This window comes from Olea europaea, unplaced genomic scaffold, assembly GCF_002742605.1.
Source record: "Olea europaea var. sylvestris unplaced genomic scaffold, O_europaea_v1 scaffold1040, whole genome shotgun sequence".
Taxonomy (NCBI): domain Eukaryota; kingdom Viridiplantae; phylum Streptophyta; class Magnoliopsida; order Lamiales; family Oleaceae; genus Olea; species Olea europaea.
This window is the reverse complement of record NW_019227739.1, coordinates 94,340-115,192: the sequence shown is the minus strand read 5'-3', so window position 1 is coordinate 115,192 and position 20,853 is coordinate 94,340. Positions and strand designations below refer to the sequence as shown.

Genomic DNA, 20,853 nt, shown 5'->3' with positions numbered 1-20,853 from the left:
TGCTGAAAGATAGCTTATGACTTGTTATAAGACGATGCAGGTATGTTTTGATAGCCACCATCGATGTTCCTCAGGTTGGAGAAATGGACTTCTTCTAGCACCTCCACCATTTAGACCAGAATTAGTGAATGAAACAGATAAATGCCATAATCCAATCCACCAAGTCTAAATTCTTTGGTTGAAACATATTACTCCCCGAGAGAGATGGACAGATTTTGTAAGGTTTAATTCGTTTTCTTGTTTTCCCAAGACTAAGTCACTAAGTGCGACGAAATATTTGAAGAGCGATCAAGTGATCAACACACAGATGCACAATTATTTGGAAAGTTTGGAAGAAACATAAGAGAAGAAAACTACTCAAGTATTTTCAAATACCCTTCTTCAACTTCTTTTCAAAACTTGAATCAGAAGGGAAAAAGGAAGAAAATCCTTGTTTTACAAGTAACTGAAATGAATTTATACACATTCTGTATCTTTAATTTTCTTTCCCTCTAAATTAGTCACCATTGTATTGATGAATAGTGCTTTACAGAAAGAAACAAAAAAAGGAAGCTATTGTAAAACTTTTCCGCCTTCATCTTTTTATCCAGGCACGTTTAGTAAGTAGAAATGGGCAGTAGAATAGACAAGATTTTAGTTTCTTTTTTTTCCTTTATATTGTCCAGTTCGAGTCCACTTTGTTAAACATGCCATGATCATTGAACAATCTGCTGAGTAAATAGTCGGAAAAGAGAAATACTAATGTACTAATATATCTGCATTTCAAGATTGTGCTTCCCATATACCCTTTGATGGAGAAGAAGAATGAGTTATCTTAACAATTCTCTGTTTGGATTGCCTGCGCCTCCTTTGAGCATATTGCTGTTGAGGATTGCTATCTACTTTCATCAAGTCAACTTTCACTATATGATGATCAGAAGTCCCTTTCGAAGAAAAAACAGAATATGATCCAGGAACAAACTTGTATGCTGAATTTGGTGATGATAATATGTAGTCGACTCGAGTTCCATATTTGCATGTGCCCTGTACATCTGTACAAAAGAAAACCCTAGATTAAACATAATCAGCATCGATAAGTGATTATTCAATTGAGAAAATAAGCAATTTTGCAATGGAGTTCTGTACTTTGTCCTTTGGCAATCATAACAACAGACTCGCACTCTCCAGCAAAATCTTTTGCATCTGTGTAATGTTCACTCTTCAAATATTTCATCACCTCAAGTTTGGGTGTTGGCTTTCCCATTTCTTCATAATACTGTGCCATAAGTAAGGTCAAATTGTAAGTTACCGGAAGGGAAAAAAGAGTGTTCAATCTTGGAAAAACGAGAAAAGATAGTGACCTTTACTATGTCAGTCCATCTTTCTTGGGAGTAATCAGTTTCATCAAGAGAATTTAGGCCTCCTGCTAAGATATGGGGTATGTTCGTAGATTGGATTATTGCATTTATCTGTTTCATTCGCCAGTTCTCGTCTAAATGATCGAGATGCGTGCAGAAGAAGTCGATTTCTCCCACCTGAGGAACATCAATGGTGGCTTTCAAAACATTCCTGCATCAAATAATAAGAAATCACTTGATATGAAAAACTCAAATAGAGCATGTGTTTGTGCAGTGGTTTACAAATTTCCTTTTTGGCTCCTAGTGCGAAATAGTATGGAGTTACAAGATCTGCGACTTTTAAGTACAAGCATGGTACGACAAACAAGATATTAGCAAAGGTTTCTTCCACTATCATATACTATCTAATCTCACTACCAAACAAGCCATATGTTTAACAGTCATGATGCAAAAAATCCAAAATCAGGGTTGCTATGAATCAAGGCAGGATAATCAAAGAATTATTACAAACCTGAAGTCAGTTTCATCAAAGATTTTTTGAGCCCTCCATTTGTTAATAGGCCATTTGGACAAAATTGCATTCCCATATTCAGGTGCCCAACTCTCTGCAAAGACATAGTACATCCCTAAAGCTTTAGCCAAATCAGATAAAGGTTTCATTTCTTTTTCCTCCTCTGCTTTCACATCCTGCAAAGCCAATATATCTGCGTTCAACTCTCTTAGAACATCAAGAACGGTCCGAGTACTGGAGAAACTTCGATAATCAGCACCATATGTGGCGCTAAACGACGTACTTTTGCTGTATGTCAATGGAGCCTTCCCTTTCAGAATTCTACTAATACTACTACCCCTTGAGGATGCCTCTTTTTCAGCTTCAGAAAAGCCCGACTGTCCACTTTTCTTCAAAGATATCTCATTATCTGGTAAATTGATTGAAACCCGCAATCTTGATTTCGAGAACTTCTGTTGTTTAGAGAGATTTTCTGATGAATCCATGGAGTCTGAACGCAGTGGAGATTGCTTTAGTATACTTCTCGGACGATCATTCATAGATTTCGTCCTTAAATCGCACTCGAATCCATTCTTTTTCATCAAAAAACCTTCATTTCCAGGCTCAAAACTTGCTGATTTTTCCATCTCTGGAACTGCAGGTGCCATGGAGAACAGGGCAGCATTAAATGTGGCAACACATATTGGTTTCTTGGATTTTAGGCCACTGGATTCATTACTTGGATGAATCACAGCAGAACCAGTGGTATTTGATGCAATTGCTTCATTTCTTGTTCTTGAGTTGGATTTTCCAAACTTTTTTATGACAATTTTTTGCTTGGAACGGCGTCGAATCGGCCATCCCAGCCTAGAACAGAAGCGTTTAAGCTTTCTGTTGAAAACTTTAAGCATTGTGGAGAAAGAAAAATAAAAATTGCTTCACAACATTTTTGGATTGGAAAATAGAAAGATTAATAGGAAATTTGTTAGAAGTTTGGTTGAAGTTAAGATTCTAAAGGTTGAAAATGGGAAGGAGTCTTTTGCAGGATATGTGTTATCTACTAAATACAGTTATTGATTCTAATAATCGCGAGCTTGACAGGGGATAGTTTTCACCCTTTTTGTCTCATTTTTTTGTCTCTAAGATTAATCTTGATTTTCTCAAGTTAGTTAATATTTCGACCTTGTCGATTTATTTGAATTTCTACAGTTGTTATACATTAACCGAGGGTAAAAAATATAAAACGGTTCGAAATTAAGTTCTGATATCCTTATCACTCTCTAGACTTTATGTATATATAGTGCCCAAAATGGGTTAAGGGGTGTTTGATAGGTATTTTATGTAAAAATATATTTTAGAATAGTCAATTGATGTGAAATGTATGATTGAGAAATAAGGAAAAGTTTTTAATTTACGTATAATATTATTTTAATAAAAAATGTGTGGTTGAAAAAAAGAGAGAGAAAAATGCATTTTGAAAAAAACAGCTACCAAATGAGGCCTAAATGGAAGTAAATTTGTTCTCATACCTTATACGCGTTATCTACTACTCTACAATAGCTCATGTTATTTACATATAAAACTAAAGTTATTATAAAATATGCTACTTGTATATAATGTGGTATTCATCCCCCTCATATGAAAGAGATGCACTTCGAATAAATAATATTTTATTCGAAATAAATCTCCCTTCATGTGAGGAAGCATCACCCATTTATCATTATTGTGAATTTGTTTTATCTATTAAAATGAATTGAGAGGTACCCCATAGTCATATAATATGGCTAGGACAAAAAACAAACATTTGACCCCAACAAATGCTAACTACTCCAAGATTTAATGGGTGTACTTGGACGTTATATAAATGTCTTTTAAGTTTTAACATTAAAATACGTGAAGTAAAAAATTAAAGACCCAACTACTCCCCAATTTTATAAAATATACGTGCCTATGTTATTTGGGTCAATGGAATTTTATTTTTTAAATCCTAATTTTCAAATATAAAAGTGGAACCACAACTTTGAGGGTCCCTACCGCCCGCCTCTAGAGTTTTGTGAGGGAGATAAATCGCGGGATATACTCCAACAGGTCAGTGAATAAGAACTGTCTGTACACTGCGCCTACAAAGAGTCCAATTCCATGTCTCAAGAATCGAATGCTCACATTATGGCTGTCAGCAAGGCGTGAGATAACCTCACCCTTGTCCTTTGTACCACTGGTCTATGCCTCGAAGGCCCTAATTTGCAAATATATATGTACTTAGAGGGGCTTGATACAAAAACAAACAAGGGTTCTTGTTTGAAACGCCACGTCACCAGAAACACGGCGTACAAAACTCCAATGCTTTTTTCACTTGTATTTTCCTCTAGTTAAGGGGAGTATCTTGGAAATTAGGTAAGATATTTATTTAATATGACATTAATAGTATGTACATGTAAGTGGGCATGTTGAAAGAATAATTTAAGATAAATTTTCTTTTGATATCTTTAGTGTAAACTTTTAGATAAATTAGCTGTCCAACAATAATCATTCAATACTAGCAACTATAACTAGAAAGTGATAATTTGATCTAGATGCCTTTTGATTCAAAATGTACCAAGGACAGGGACCAAGATCAGACTTTAGAGCCTAATTAAAAGAAATTTTGAGAATCATAAGCAAGCGACCAAAAAGGGCAGAATACTAGACTCACCCTTGAACAAGACACATGTGCAGAAGAAGGAGATTCGTTGGATGCTAACTCAAGTCATCAACTCTCAAACGACCATAAAGAAATCAAAACCACTATTTATTCTTGAAGATATTCGTCTCTCGTATACCTTTCCTTTTCGAAGGGGAATCAAAACCCTCCATTAATTTTAATGACAATTGTGCATATACATAATATTTGTCAAAAACCAATTTTTCAATGTGATTTTCAAAGAAAAATAGAAAAGAAAACACATTTTTCTTTCTTCCTTTCTTTCACTTTCTGCCCCTTAAAAACTCTTTAATTTAATTTAAATTTTTCTCTCTTCTATTTTCAATCACATAATTTTCAATAAAATAATATTACACAAATCGAAAACTTTTCATTATTTTACAATCATCCATTTTTTCAAAAAAAAAAAAAAAAAACTATTAATGGGGACCAAACGATCATTTTCAATGTAATTAATTATAGGGAGAAGTCAAGGTCATACAAAACTGTAAATTATGCTTTGATTGCAACTGCATTATTGGATGCAACTTGACTAGGCCCGCACTACCATGCAAAGCCCAGTCTCAATTACAACTATTTTATGTACAAATTACTACTAAAATATTATTTGCCGCCTACTGCACATAATATGATTTTTCTCTAATGGTTGTTTGAGTAGAACATTAATTAGTCTCCACTTTTGTTATAGTTTTACAAACAATATTCAACGACTCTATCAGATTCTCATACTAAAAGCCATTGATAATAAGGTCGATGCCAGACGTGTTTTTATCGAATTAGGTCAAAATTTAGTCGCGAGTGAATATTTGTAAGAATTAAAATTGAATAGATTTCCAATGAAATGGGTTAGAATTTTTATTTTTTATTTTTTTTTATTTTTTCCCAACCCTTTCGGTGTATAATCATCACATGCATCGTGATTCACATTGTAAAATATAGAACTAATTACAAAATAGGCAAACACACAACAAGAAGTAGGGCCCCTTTTTTGCATGTAGAAAATGAGAAATTAGACAACCAAACCAACTCTGGTCAGGACATGGTACCACAAGTTAAAGAAAATGATGAAATAAAAGAGACACATTAGACTAATTTAAATTCTTTATAACACAATAGAGATTTTCTTGTACTGATCGAAAATGACATCCAATAGCTCATCTCGTCTAAAAATCTAAACTAATAGAAAAAGTGACAACGTTATTTATTTAGATTCATACGACCCTTTTATGTGCATATTTGGTTTCACTTTTTATCAAATTAAGGTCTAACATGTGCACTATTTTCATAATACCAGCTAAACATAACGTAAGGCATTTGCATGCTTTAATATCATGTTAAACTAACTCATCCAAAAGATTAAGCTGTTATAGATGAGACATCGATACCCTTATGCAAAGATAGAATAATTGATAACTAGGTGTCCCAAGTAATTAACAATTATGTATATAGGACTGGCTAATTGTATGAGAAAGATGCCAAATGGATGGTTTTAAGCCAGCAAGAAAATTAAATAATCAAAGAGAAAAAGGCCAGCTTTGATTTCTCAGTTGCCTCATTTGTATGCTTGTGGTGTTGGGGAATCCCACTGTCTTGATAGATATATCATGTGCATCTCACTGCCACCTTTCACCAGCATTACTCAGATTCTCTCTGTTCAGGGCATGTATTGTACTAACTTTACCATGTAGCACAACATTGATATAAATTTATAAAATTAGAGAGAGAGAGACTTTAATTTAATTATAGATGATGATATGAACAAGGGTACAAGACTTTAACAGCCAGCTGTGAGAGAGAGAGAGAGAGAGGGGTACAAGACTTTAACTGCCAGCTGTGTGTTGTGTGTGTGTGTGTGAGAGAGAGAGAGAGAGAGAGAGAGATAATGAAGAACAAGAGTGCAAGGCTTTAAAATCCAGCTCAAGCCTAAATAATAATGTTTAGTAGCAGGTATAGTCTCAAATCAAATAAAAGACGGAAGGTTTAGGATGTATTTGGTAAGTAGCATTCTCGAGTCTCGACATTACAACATAGTCTCAAGATTCTCAACACATGTGAAATATTTAGGACTTGTTTGGCAAGCAAAAAACAATTTAGGGAAGGAGGCTCGATAGAATTGACGAAGCGGCAGGAACAACTACACTTTTGACTATTATTTTATTTCGTGGGATTCTGCTTTTACTGCTCGTTCCGGAACCGTCGAGTAGATTCAATGCAGTCGTCCCTCGATTCTGCTGAGGACTTCCGTCACTGTCTGAATTCTCTACAAGGGAACAAAAACGAGGTAAACTCAACGTTGCCTTCCTCCAATCCGATTGTTAATGCCGAAGAGGCACCAACCCAGCACGAACAAAAACAGGAAACTCTTGACACTACAACAAAAATTTTACTTTTACTTTTGTTTTGTTTCTTAATTACGTCTCCTAGTGGAAGTAGAAATGTATATAGTGTATGTGAGTTTTTCGAGTCCATAAAACTAAGATGGACCATGATAATGGTCATTATAGTTTCAACGTATATTAACTTGCAACTATGCATAACACATCGAATCAATACAAATTACAAGATTTTAACTTTTTCTTTTGTTACTTAATATTGCCTAGTACTGTTCAGTCCAAATTTCTCGTCGTACATGTCATTTATTTTCTACATTAACTTAAAAAGTTATACAAGGAACCCCAAAGTGTACGATGTTTTATGAAACACGGAATTAATGCTAAGTGTTGGGTCTCAAATTCTTTAGAAGATGGGAATTGAAAGCATTATTATTAATGTAGTAGCTATAAAGTAGCCAGTTCATAAAGAAAGTGATACAGTTCATATCCCATAAGGACCACAACATTCCCAAAAGTCTTTCATTCGTGTCTCTTGTTACAACATATATATATGAAGGTTCCGATATTTTCTCGACCACAACTTTAGATTTTAGGCCATCTTAGAATCTAATTTCACTTTCGCTAAATGGAAACGAATCATCACTGATAGATAAGACATTCATTAGTAAACAAAGAGGTAAACTAGCATCTTACACACATTCAATATCTTCAGAGGGAAAAATAAAAATAATAAATCAAAACGTCGACAAGCGGGCTCGACCTGCGCGGGCGAAGCCCAATAGATTTCAAGTGTCTTCAATCAATATGGTTGAACAAATAAACAAAATTTGGGAGACACAGACACCAACCAATCTTGAGGTTCTTTTAATGAGTTCTAAATATGTAATCAGAACTAGTTCTATGTTAATAAATACAACGAAAACTTTACAGGTCTTTCAATTTTCTTAAGCATCTTTTCTGCCAATTCCAACTTGTGTAAGCCTAATCCAATCACAGTACTCATACAAACATGCCATATTACATCCTCAGCTTCCATGACTTTGAACTGTCAACCAAAGTCCAATTGTCTTTTCCCATCATTTTATCGTTGATATATTTTGATTATTTCCCTTTGAAGAATTACCTGACTAGAAACAGAACATACACTTCAGAAACAAGTCACATATTAAAGAAGTAAAATTTCAAAGTTATTTCTGCGGAGAATGGTAAGAAAGAACGATGAAAATATTTTAACAGAAAATGAAATTGAACTCCTTTTCCCTCTTCAATAAAGCCAAAGCACCATCCACAACATTTGACACTGCATCTTTACGACCATGGTATATGCCACAATTTAAAACGACCCACTCGGCACTTTCCTCATTGTATCCACATTCAACAATCTTCTTCACAGCACTGTGGAAAGTCACAAGTAAATTATTAGTTAAAAGTTTCTCGAGCTGACATGTATTGGGATCATCCCAATCGGAGGATTGGAATTCTTCCACTTCCGGTTCCTCAACAATCTTTTCTGACCTAGACACGAGTGACCCCAACTCACTCAAAGCATTCCGAAATTTTTCCTCCAACAACTCATATCTTGGGAATTCTGTAAGGGAAAGGTTTGATACATCAATTGGAATGTCTATTGCCAAATCAGACAAGAACTTCCTCTTGTTCCTACTTCCTTTCTCGGTAGCCAAAGCAGCTGATGATCCTTCACCACTCCCATTAATATTATTGCTATCGTCCATTCTATTAGTTTACAGCACACAAATTCTGTGATACTTGAACCACTCAAAAAAAGTATAGTTGTCAATGCTGAACCTGTAGACCACTGGCATTGTCACAGAGAGAATATGAAAATGGGAACAAAGGATACAACAGAAGATATTAGAAATAGAGAGAATCATCACAATAGAAGATATGAGCAAAAAACTGATAATGTCTTTAATTCTCTAACAATGATCCATGAAATGTAGAGCCATAACCTGGATCAATGCCCCTTTTCATTGCAGCTATTTTTGAAGCTTCAGACTCAAATCTCAATTCGGAGATCATATTCTCGTGCTTTTTGATGTCGTCTTTACACTTTTGGACATCAAGCTCTGCCACTTGTTTCAAGTCATCCTCCTCTGCCTTTCCTACAGCTCACAGCAATCAAGAAAGCAAACTTGGCAATCAAACAAGTCATGACAATCACAACAATGAAGATTCCACAACTCAGAGCAATCAAAAAGGCAATTCTTGGGAATCAAAACTATAAACTCATAGCAACTAAAAAGGCAAACTTGCCAATCTCACAAGTTGTAGCAACAAGGAGAATAAATTTTCAGACATCATGAAAACATATTCTACTAAAAAAAATGATTTTCCAATTCTAAAATGAATTCAACTTCATGTGTATAAATATCCAGTGTGACACTTCATTAAGCATAAAAGGATGAATTAATTTTTTTATTCACAGCTTTCTCAATTTTTCTCATCTCTTACACTCAATTTCGTCAAAAATAACAGCGAAACAGAATAAATTATTTTTTCTCGATAAATTTGACACGCCCACTTAGCTGAACAAGCAAAAAATCATACAGGAAATCCAACAGGAAAAAAAATAAAAAAGAAACCATCATAAAATCCTAAGAAAAAACCAATTAAACACCATGCCAAAGCTCAAAGACCCAACAAAAAATAACAAAAAAAAAAGAAAATAAATAAATAAATAATAGTAACGAAGAAAGGAGAATCCCAATAGAAGGAATGCAAATAGCAAAAATTAATAATTCAGAAACACATCAAGAAATAGCAAGAGTTGGATCAATCAATGAAAAGGGTACTTACAAAGCGTTAAGAATTGAAAAGGGGTAGTCACCAGTCGCTATCTGCGTCGAAACCACACACACACACACTATTTTCTTAAGCGAGTTCTCTCTCGCTCACTGTGCAAGTGTGGTACGGAATTTCTTATATATGTCTGGTTTTTCCTAACCAAACGTGTGGTTAACCCTCGTTCTCCACCAGTTTTTGGCTGCGTGTTTTTTAACTTTACCCCAAGATCAAGTTAAGAAAATGAAAAGATATTCTATGCTAATTCGATTTTCTAAACCTAATTGGTAGATTGCATTATGTGCCCTAATCAATACTTAACCACATTAAGACAGATTTTGCTGCCATTTATAAGCAGTATAAGATGCCAAAATGCTGAGAAAATCTTGATTCTTATTGATAGTTATTGATTCGAGTTAAGATGGGTTTGTAATAGTTAATTTTTCATTTAAAAAGTGAGTGAAGTCAAATCTTTCGATTACTATACATAATATAGTGATAGGAGTACTGTCAGTGTCAGGCACACTAATTTGTGACTAATGTTGATATATGATAGCATATCGTCAATATGGAATATTACCTTCCCAATGAACCTGTACGTCGTCGATATGGTACATTACCTTCCAAGGAACCTGCACGTTGCCGACCTCGTCCATGTAGCTATCCCGAATAAGAGTGAGTCACTAGTTTAAACTTTAAAGAGAAAGGAGGTATTCACCATTTGAGTTATTTGTTTCTATCGAGAAAAGAATGTTAAGAAGGTTTGTATATAACTTTCTTCGTTTATAGTCTTTTATAGATGTTTGGTATGAGCTATTGTGTGTACACGTGTCAGAAGAAATATGGGATATAGTTTAGTGGGGTAATGGGGATGTGCGTTAATAGCCCCACACTCAATCGCGCTAATGACCTACCTAAACTTTGTTGAGCTGAGATGGATGGACTCGACTCCTCTACAAGTCACCCTTGGATGTTCAACTTCTGGTGCTATTGATCAACTGTTCTTCGAGCAAATTGTTTATCTAGAGTGATTACACAATGACCATCTTGCTTTCATGGTATAATTTCGATGGATACTTATACCAACTAGTAATAATAAAATAATATTAAAGTTGAAATTCACTCACGAATGTGTGAATAGAAGTAGATTTGTGTCATATATAGAATATACTGAAATCATAATATATGTGCATATTTAATATAAAGTAATTCAAGTCAACTTTTTATTTGAGAATGAAGAAATTTGGTAACTAGACACCATTATTCCTCATATCAAAATATTCATAAAGTAATAATTACAAAAGTGAAAATAGAAATATATTTATGTTGTATTAGGAAAATATAAATATCTTAATTTTTGTCCCTGTAAATAGGGATGACATAATTCTCCATTTAGTCCTTAGGATATAGGGCTCAAATGAGAACAGAGTCCTCACCTTCGACTTGCTCCAATCTTTTTTTTTTTTTCATATATTTTTATGCTAATAAATCTAAATCGTTTTAAAATTAAATAAGTATATAGGGACACACAACAGAAAATGGTGATATTTTAACTTCGTATCACCTTCTCGAAAATGCCTGACATGGAGAGTTGCGCCAACCCTATCCACGTAAAATTATAATTATTGATAGGAAAAATTGCAGCAACGGTTCCTAACCTTTTCATTTTTTGTAGACTTCATCATAACCTTCATTTTGTGCCGACGAAGGTCCCCAACCTTTCATAAATATACAGTTGAGGTCAATCTGGATGAAAACTGTCCAAAACACAGTCAGTTAATCAGAAAAATTCCTTGAACTATCTACTACTGCGACAATTTTATTGAATGTTGATTCCTTAATTTTTCTGGTTAATTGACGGTGTTAAACCGTCCAGATGGACATCAGATGCATATTTATAAAATGTTAGGAATCTCCGCTGGCACAAAATGAAGGTTATGGTAAAGTCTGCAAAAAAAAAAAAAAAAGGTTAGGGACCGCTGTTACAATTTTCCCTTATTGATATTAACCATTTTTTTCCAAATTACTAAAGGACTTTGCTAAGTACGATTATTGATTACTAGATGATGGTGTTTCAAGTCAACTTCTTCTTATGTGAGTATTGACAAATTTGATAATTAGACGTCATTATTCGTAAGAATTTGTTAGCTCGGGAGTCACCTACATTGAGTACTAACAAGAACGTAAATGGGATGTTCAAACACAAACAAAAAAGGATGATGGGAAAAGTTAGGAGTCCAAAAACTACAAACCTTCTTCTGGTACATTGCCATTTTGTCGTTGCTCATTTCGATCTAATCGAAATGTATGGCATTTCTTTCTCTGCACCCCTCTCGTCCAATGTTCATACCATGGTAAACGGTTAATTCAAACGTAAAGCACGAATACTGCACATCCATTCATCCTAATACAACCCGTGACTACCTAGAGGCACGAATGTTGCACGACTAATCACCCTAATAGAATTTATCATCCAAACAAAGCACAAATGTTGCACGTTAAATCATCTTATTTACCTTCCATATAATTTTCTCAAAAAACTTTTCTTTTGTTATAAATGTTCTTGTCTCAACCATCATTGATTTACCAAATTCTATGCACATGCTTGAATACGTGAAAGCTCGTTTCATGAAAAATGATAATTAGTACAAAATGTCCATACCTTTCGTTTTTTGACGGATTACACCCTTACATTTACCTCTTTTTTTTTTTTGCACAAAACGTCCTTCTGTCAACTCTACGTTAAAATGCTCCGTTAAATAAAAAAGTAATTAACACAAAAGGTCCATACCTTTCAATGTTATTGTGCAAAACGTTCATACCTTTCATTTTTTAACATAATTAGAACAAAAGGTCCCTACCTTTCAATGTTTTTGTACAAAACGGCCCTACATTTCATTTTTAGTATTTTCACCCCTAACTTTCACATTTCATTGCGCAAAAGGTCATTTTCATCCATTTTTTCAATAAAATGACGATTTTACCCTCATACTCAAATAATAAAAAGAAAAGAAAAGAAAAATAATTAAATAATTGCTATCATAGTCCTGAATCTTTCAAAACATTACAGATAAATTCTGAATTCTCCACTACCGCCACTTTCACAACCCCATCAAGCCACCACCTATAGATCCATATAGCACCACCTTTCGGCCACAACACCTATCGGACTCCACCACCACCAACCTCGCTTTACTCTCCCCAATATCCTCCTTCATAGTATTAGTCACCAATCTGTCCGAAACAACCACATTTAAGGTGGTGGAGTTCGATGGACACGGTGGCCGAAAGGTGGCGTTATGTTAATTTATAATTGGCAGCTTGATAGATTGTGAAAGTGATGGTGATTGATAATTTATGATTTCTTTGTAATTTTTTAAAAAATAAAGGATTATGATTGCAATTGGTAATCCATCTTTTCTTTTTGTTTTATTCGAATAGGAGGGTAAAATCGTCATTTTATTGAAAAATGGATGAGAATGATCTTTTTCGCAATGAAAGGTGAAAGGTAGGGGTGAAATGCTAAAAAATGAAATGTATGGATGTTTTGCAAAATAACATTAATAGGTAGGAACCTTTTGTGCTAATTATGCCAAAAAATGAAAGATAGAGACGTTTTGCACAATAATATTGAAATATATGGACCTTTTGTGCTAATTACCTTTTGATTTAACGGAACATTTTTACGGAAAGTTGACAAAAGGACATTTTGCGAAAAAAAAAAAAAAAAAAAAAAGTAAAGGTGAGGGTGTAATCCACCAAAAAACGAAAGATAGTAACGTTTTCCACAAAAATATCGAAAGATATGGACGTTTTGTGCTAATTACCCCATGAAAAAGTAGAAAGAAGATTAATTTGTTCGTATACAACAAGTTGAAACTTTCAAATAAGTTGGTTCAACCCGTACAAGTAAAAAAGAAGATACGTAACTATGAAAAATCATATCAATGTGCTACAGTTAGAATGAGCCACCATGGCCTCAACATTACTGAACGATAAACTTCTGTAGAGTTAATCCTTTCTTGGTTTTTTCTACGTTATAGCAACAAAAGTTTCATATAGAACCTTATTACTATAGAAATAAGAACCGCTCCCTCCAATTCTGGTACTTGACAGATGATCAAAAACAAGAATCAGAAGAGGATTAGGGGGAAAAAAAAATAAAAAATTAGTCTTTTTTGGGATCAAAGCCGAAGTTTCTGCCCATGGCTTCCTTTTTACTTTTTATGAATGATTCAGCCTTCGCATTTATGTTTGAGTCCGCATTCAGAAGATGACGCGGCCTCCTCGGAGGCTTAGGTTTTGTCTCTTCATTTGGCTTATTCATCTTTGTTCCTTCAGCTAAAAGACTGGTACTCTCTTTGTAACTAAGATCATTTTTCTGCCCGTTTGTGCCAATTGCCTCCCTCTCGCGGGCCTCTGGATTATGCTTCTGGCTCCGTCCCTGCTGCTGGAGGCCATTATCTCGAGCATTAAGATCAGATTTCTCCGCGACTCGAAAGCTTGATGCATCTTTCTGTGGAACTTTAATTGAAGAACCAAAATCATCGACTGAGGTCTTCCAATTTTCTAATGCACCAATATGTCCGAACTGAACTACAATCTCAGAAGCACCAGAAGATCCATTAATGGAAGTTTTTCCATTATTAGTTGATGAAACTTCTTCTATGGGAACTTCAACAGATTGACGAGGGGCGGGACGAATGATGCATCTTTCTGTGGAACTTTAATTGAAGAACCAAAATCATCGACTGAGGTCTTCCAATTTTCTAATGCACCAATATGTCCGAACTGAACTACAATCTCAGAAGCACCAGAAGATCCATTAATGGAAGTTTTTCCATTATTAGTTGATGAAACTTCTTCTATGGGAACTTCAACAGATCGACGAGGGGCGGGACGACTCAAACTACCGAAAATCAAGTTCATGAACCTTTGACAAATGCCGATAGGCTGAGAATTCTCATCCCTTTTAGGCATTTTTTGCCAGAATGAATTTGATAGGCACTGCAATATTCAAGCCTTTCAGTGTGTTTATCAACAAAAATTATTAGGTTGTCAGAATGATTCTATTCCATTCTTTGAAGTGGAGGTAACAAAAAGCAGGATGTAACCTTTCACTTGTTTCATAACTTTCTTTTTCAAACCAAAGCCTTACCCTTATCTGGTCAAAAGCATACACAGCTAGCAAGAATAAATATCCACATCCCCCAGATACCAACAATAAATATGCCTTTCTTGAAGCATGCTTCATTCCCAAATAGTAACTACCAACTAATTCTTGCTTAATTGTTAAACACAAGGAGGCATGGATCACGTTCATTTTCTGGACAAAGACCTGACAATAGACTTCTCACGAATAGGCAGTGGTTGTGCTTGAAATTCAGGCTCATTGTGTTCTACGCTATCGTGTTGAGTTACCTCGTGTAGCAATACTCACACTTAGAAGCGGATCATAAGAAAAGGATGTCCATCTTTTTATAAACCCACAAACCTATCTTTAGCTTAGCGATGTTTAAGACGAGTTATTACATTCCAGTCTTCTACCCCTCCTTTCAAAACCGACTTCCACGGCGTCTTCTTTCAAAACCCACAAACCAAATTACCTTAGCAATGTGGAGTGCTAATGGAATCATCACTTCTGATCTAGAAGTTCAGTCTGAGGGCAAATTCACAACTTCAAGGTTGTCTTCCATTATATCAGTTGGATAGAGCTGATAAATTCAAAGCACTATTGTTGGAGTGAACAGCTCTCTATTTTATAGATTTGACAGTAGAATGTAAAAGATTTTATCGACGTAACAACCAAACCAACTGAAGCTAATTAATTGTGCTTGATAAATAGAAAACGAGAAAAAAAATAACAAATATATGGTAATGTAAAAAAGACTGCATCCACCAGAATGAAAATACACTACAAACTCAACTCTCTGTTACAACTAGTCCAAAATCCGTGCAACTTTCAAGCTCTCTCAACTATTTCTGGAGCCTATTGGCATCTCAGAAATGTATAACAGCCAACGCTAACAGATTAACTTACAGAGATTTCCCTTCATGGTTGATACCCGGATCAGAAGTGACCTGAGTTTTCTGCATTTCAATAGGGGATGGTAGAGCAAGACATCGTCCTTTCTGAGCACGCGGTGGAAGATGTTTTGCTGGTTTCCTTGATCCAACGGTCCACGGCAAGAAAACCCCGGTCCCACCTTGTGGAATCCTTTGAGGATTCAAAACCATTGGAAGCATAGGAGACAACGTAACCACGGGAGCTCGGAGGACACCCCATTTGGGGATCGTATCCATTGCCTCGTAAGGGCTAACCATTCCATTTGGGACTGCGTACGAAGTTTGAACACCGGATTGCCATAAGGTCATTGCTCCAGTTGAAGGGGTTGCCTCTGCGTTTTGTGTCTCTACCCGAACTCTAAAGAATGTCACAGTCACCCTCTTGTTCGACGAGGAGCACATAACGTGTCTTGCTGTATCAGAACTATTTCCCCTCATGACTAGAAGTGACCTGTCAAATTTTTTAATTTTTTTTTTTTTTTGGAACCAAATTGGCAATAGATATGTTTAGTACGCTGAATCGGACAGTATAATGGACATTTATCAAACATGGGCTATATGAATATGTTGTTACATACCCTTCCTTGAGAGAGAGCGTGAGTGGCCCTTTATAATTCCCTTCACTATCACAGACAAGTGTTCGACCGAACGCCATTGCTGACTCAGAGAGGAGGAGTGTCGAAACGGGCTGGTCCAAATGAGGTGGTTTCAGAAAAGGCTGAGAGTATTCCCCCTATGCAACCAGAGAAACTTATTCAATTACTCTATTAAATTGCACTGTCAAGTGAAAAGAAGAAAGATTTATACCTCATCAAAGAAGTTAATGATGCAGCTATTTGGTTTTCGATTTTCTGGGATCAAATGCCACTGGATCAAGTGGTTAATGACACCTTGTAGAAGTGCTGGAATTGGCTCGATATGGCCTGTAACTACATACATTATTATTATACGAATTTTTTAAAAAAAGTTCGGCTAAACATAGGTAATATGTATCAAAATACAACTCCTTCATACTCTTCTGCAATTTACTTGCTGCATCGTCTTTTATCTGTCCGAAAATGGGAACTCCAAGCTGAATTAACTCTCTCTTCTTTCCTTTCACTTGCTGGTTGTATAGTATAAACGTCTCGCCTGATACAAGTATACAGTACTTAATCAACACTAAACGGAGTCATCAAAATATCACTTTCACCACAATAAACTACTGTATATCAAGAATTAAAAACAAACCGGCAAGGTAAATAACGCAACATTGTCCTTAAAAGATACATTTGAGAAATCAGACAACCTTAAACTTTTCAAATTCTTATGTATTAGCAATTAAGTTACAGTGGAGGCCTAGTATAATCAACAGAAGGTAGCAATATTTAAACTGACTGTAAAAATAATGCTCAAACCTGCTTCAATCATTACTATAGAAGGTGCCCTTTACAATCTCAAAACTTCTGGCCCAAAAGGAAACAACTAGTTTAACTATAAAAGCATCACGAATCACAGGATCCACCTGAGAGTTCACCGTTCTGGCCAGCAACTCGGAGCTCATTCACAAAGTCATTCAATTTAGAGAGTTCGACGTCGGTGAATACATCTTCATACAACTTAAGACCTCTAACAACATTAACCTGACAGTAGTAATATCAGTCGATGAGCAAACTTGCAGCTATATAATAACGTATTGTGTCAACTGAAAGCATGTTACACTAAGCTTAAAGGTTCCATAAGCAATTGAAACTCACCATATGGCCTTTCATGGGCTCCTTCGCTAAGAACCCTTTTGTCAACTTGATCTGCTCACGACGTGCCTCACATTCTTCATGGTTAGAACATATATCGACATGTTCAAGCAACGGCTGCACTTCTTGAGACCCTACAATGCAGAACAGAAGAAGGAATTGATTTTGTATCTTCACTATAACCAAAAAAGGGTCTAATATAGATTTTTGCAGAGTACAGTTATAGAAGGTGAAAGGAGAGAATATATAAACTGTTGACTAGACTGAGCAAAAGCTTTAAGCCACTTCGATAGTTCATACTAAACATATACTCAGAATTTGGTGCCAGCATAGATTCAATCTTTGAATCTCTCGGGTACTTTAATATTATTGAATTAATCTCAAGATTATAAATTAATAGGTCATAATTTTGATCAAAAAATTAATTTTCAATTATGAAGGTCAGCCAAAAGCTGTTACACTAAAGGACCATTTCTCTCCCTCGGGACAAGCGATGGTAATGGTTGTGCAAACACTGAACCTCGGACTTTGGACTTGCCACCCAACTGTCATTAAATATTATATCTTGTCTAAAGATAAATTAATATCTCATTTATTATACCGTTCAATTTTATATAGGCATTCTAAACTAAATAAATAGTTACTACTAGTATTTTTAAAAATAATACAATAGGAAAGGACTAATTTGCTGTACCGAATCCACTAGCGTACAAAGACAAAAATGGGAAAGAACAACCTATGAGCGCGCGCGCGCACACACAAAAAAAAAAAAAAAAAAAAAAAAGGAAAAGCCACACACAGAAAAAAAAAAAAAAGAAAAAAGAAAAGCACTAGTGGTACATAGTGACAGAAGTGGTATAAACTTTATTATATTTTGTTCCCTTGATTGGGCTATTTATAGAGTGTACTTGCATCACATCAAATATGCCCTTATCAATTATTTCAATAGTACATAATTTGCCATAACAATGAAGCTTGCGATCCAATTTAGTGAAACAATATTTTGGTTATTTTTCCTTTTAACATTATTAAAACGTAGGGTTAGAAACAATATTAGTCACCCAACTTGTAGCATCATTTCACTTTAGTCGTCAACCGGCCAACTCCATATCACCATTGCCGTCGCTATGACGAAAAAGTTGACCAAATTGTAACATCATTGCAAACAAAATTTATAACCCTTTCTTGGCGGATAGCACAAATGAAGAGAATATTCCGTGTAGCTTCCCTAAAAAGTCACCAAACAACATGGCCAACAATCGAGGACGAGTTCACTCAGGTCAAACTCGTTGAAAACTCAGAGTTACTAGAACAAACCGAATATCCCAAAAAAGGTTCAGAATTTTCAAGGTCCCATTCGGGCCTACCCCCCTAGAAATCCAACCAGACGCAGCCATGACGTCCGTTAAACGATTCAAGCCGCCTATTAAATAGTCAAAACAAATTTCATTTAATGAGAGTGATACCTCACGCTTCTCCAGGTGGACCTCCCCGATTCAGCTCATCTCTATCATAAATTGGTAATGGTATTTGCTTTTTCCGAAACTACCTGTGAATCGGGTAGGTGGGGCTCCGAATAAGATGATCACAGTGCAGGCCTTTAACACACTTCCCCATTTCGATTTTCTCAATCTTGGAAAATATCAACCTAATTTAGAATTTACTTCAATAATTTCTATTTTTGTAGAGTTTATTTTCTTTTGCAAGTAGAAATCGAGTAAAACCATGAACAGAGGATGTATCGAAGAATTGAGAATCAAATTCAATAAAAAGAAGAGCATTTTGATTTATTTTTTTTTCTTTAGAATTTACGGGGTTTGAACCATGATTCAAGATTTCAAATTTAATTTTAACCGTAAAAGAAATTTTCTTTGATAATTAAAAGATAAGAAAATTCAGAGAAATGGAAGAAATGCATCACAGACGAACATAAATCACAGAATTTTGATTCATAAGCAAAAATAGATTCTTTGTATTAAAATCGAGTGGATTTCGCAATTATTTTTTTGCAGAAATTAATGTTGATAAAGATCGGGATTCTGTTACTTACCTGTATCAGCAATCTCGCTTTCAGGTGAATCATCCCTAGAAAAATCTTCAACCATGGGCTCTACTCCACCATTTTCATAACCCTCCTCGACGGAGCTTTCTAGAGATTTCTCTTTCTCCTCGATTTTCGTTTCATCAATCTTACTTTCTTCACACTTTTTGGCTTCAACCTTTTGAAGCTCCAGTGTGACATCAGCAATCGAATAGTATTGCTGCATCTGGAGGATCGGGATCCAGTTCAGCCTCCTACGATGAATAGCACCGAATACCGATTCATAATCTGCCGGAACACCACCTTCAAGTTGCCTCAGGTGTTTACAGAGCGCATCAATGATGGCGTTGGCCGCAGCAAACTCCCCTCGGAACCACGCAATGACAGCGTCCTTTGCAAAAGCCTCCGACGCCGTCGTCATCACCACGCCCGCCGGCGGTTGAGGCTGCTGCACCACCGCTGGCACAACCTTTACAGGTACGCGATCACCATGCGCTACTACACTGGCCGCCGGCGGCATCTTCAAGTGAAATTTTCAGTGAATAAAATAAAAATCTTCTCTTTTTGAATGCCGAATTGATGTGTCAATGACTGAATATCGTATGGTTCGTTATGTTTGAGCCTATTTTTCAGTAAACTTTACGGGATTTTATAGAAAATTTCCTAAAAATAAAAATCTTTAAAGAGCGAAAAAAATTTGGAAAAGAAAATGTTTTTGTTTGACGAAAGCGAGGGTTGTGTTTCGAGAAGGTTTATGATTTAAGGGAATTGTGCTGTGGGAGGTCCATACTTGTAGGGATCCCATGACACGTGTCAATAAATGTCGATGACGTGGAAATAAAATTTGTTAATTGGAATTATTTAGAAAATAATTGCACCATTGGTCCTCAATGTATTGCTACATTAGCAAATTGCTTTCATCGTAATTGCACATTCGTATCCTTTGGAATGAATTTATAAATTTTATTTCATAAAGTGAATAGTACTTGTGAATCAAATGGAATATATGGTTGAAATGAGTTTTGATCATTTATAAAATTTGTCAAACGATAAAACCATCAAAAGTTTTAATAATTTAAACGTAGCCCTCATTAAAACATGTCATGTTGTAAAAACGAACCAATTGGTTAAATTTTCCAAAAATGATAAAACAATTAAAATTTGATCTATTTATAATTCATAATTCATAATCTAAAATTTGACGGTCAATAAGATAAGAATCAACCAATTTGGCTAGTTAAAAAATTAATTTTTATTTATTTGTAAAATCTTTTTTAACCTACTTCTATTGTTTTTACAATTGAATCTTTACCTTTTTCAAGTCAATTTGTTATAAAATATTGTCTCTTA

General features: G+C 35.3%; 3 protein-coding genes across 4 annotated transcripts; all 3 read right to left on the bottom strand.

Moving 5' to 3' along the window:
• Positions 1–342: 342 nt before the first annotated feature.
• Positions 343–2,906, bottom strand: LOC111372869. The gene is made up of 4 exons (XM_022995283.1): positions 1,849–2,906; positions 1,341–1,548; positions 1,126–1,255; positions 343–1,031 (listed from the first exon to the last, which is right to left on the bottom strand). Exons 1-4 carry the CDS (start codon positions 2,736–2,738, stop codon positions 763–765), a joined length of 1,497 nt encoding a protein of 498 aa, XP_022851051.1. The 5' UTR covers positions 2,739–2,906; the 3' UTR covers positions 343–762.
• Positions 2,907–8,090: 5,184 nt separating this feature from the next.
• LOC111372884 (putative E3 ubiquitin-protein ligase RF298) lies at positions 8,091–10,052 on the bottom strand. Its single transcript, XM_022995305.1, has 2 exons — positions 9,679–10,052; positions 8,091–8,677 (listed from the first exon to the last, which is right to left on the bottom strand). Exon 2 carries the CDS (start codon positions 8,592–8,594, stop codon positions 8,091–8,093), a length of 504 nt encoding a protein of 167 aa, XP_022851073.1. The 5' UTR covers positions 8,595–8,677; positions 9,679–10,052.
• Positions 10,053–15,478: 5,426 nt separating this feature from the next.
• LOC111372868 lies at positions 15,479–20,228 on the bottom strand. 2 transcript variants are annotated; one of them, XM_022995281.1, is made up of 7 exons: positions 19,513–20,228; positions 17,466–17,596; positions 17,234–17,351; positions 16,744–16,860; positions 16,537–16,658; positions 16,308–16,462; positions 15,479–16,180 (listed from the first exon to the last, which is right to left on the bottom strand). In XM_022995281.1, the coding sequence occupies exons 1-7, from the start codon at positions 20,021–20,023 to the stop codon at positions 15,700–15,702; spliced, it is 1,635 nt and encodes a 544-aa protein (XP_022851049.1). In that variant the 5' UTR covers positions 20,024–20,228; the 3' UTR covers positions 15,479–15,699. The 2 variants fall into 2 exon arrangements, with proteins under 2 accessions (XP_022851049.1, XP_022851050.1); XM_022995282.1 differs by having other exon boundaries at positions 16,537–16,652; positions 19,513–20,227.
• Positions 20,229–20,853: the final 625 nt, after the last annotated feature.

Excerpts from the sequence above, each read along its gene's own strand:
- LOC111372869 (XM_022995283.1), bottom strand. The coding sequence starts at position 2,738 with ATGCTTAAAGTTTTCAACAGAAAGCTTAAACGCTTCTGTTCTAGGCTG. Across the intron at positions 1,549-1,848 it reads TTTGATGAAACTGACTTCAG|GAATGTTTTGAAAGCCACCA; the intron begins GTTTGTAATAAT and ends TATTTGATGCAG. Across the intron at positions 1,032-1,125 it reads TATGATTGCCAAAGGACAAA|ATGTACAGGGCACATGCAAA; the intron begins GTACAGAACTCC and ends TCTTTTGTACAG.
- LOC111372884 (XM_022995305.1), bottom strand. The coding sequence starts at position 8,594 with ATGGACGATAGCAATAATATTAATGGGAGTGGTGAAGGATCATCAGCT.
- LOC111372868 (XM_022995281.1), bottom strand. The coding sequence starts at position 20,023 with ATGCCGCCGGCGGCCAGTGTAGTAGCGCATGGTGATCGCGTACCTGTA. Across the intron at positions 17,352-17,465 it reads AGCCCATGAAAGGCCATATG|GTTAATGTTGTTAGAGGTCT; the intron begins GTGAGTTTCAAT and ends TACTACTGTCAG. Across the intron at positions 16,181-16,307 it reads ACGCTCTCTCTCAAGGAAGG|GTCACTTCTAGTCATGAGGG; the intron begins GTATGTAACAAC and ends AAAATTTGACAG.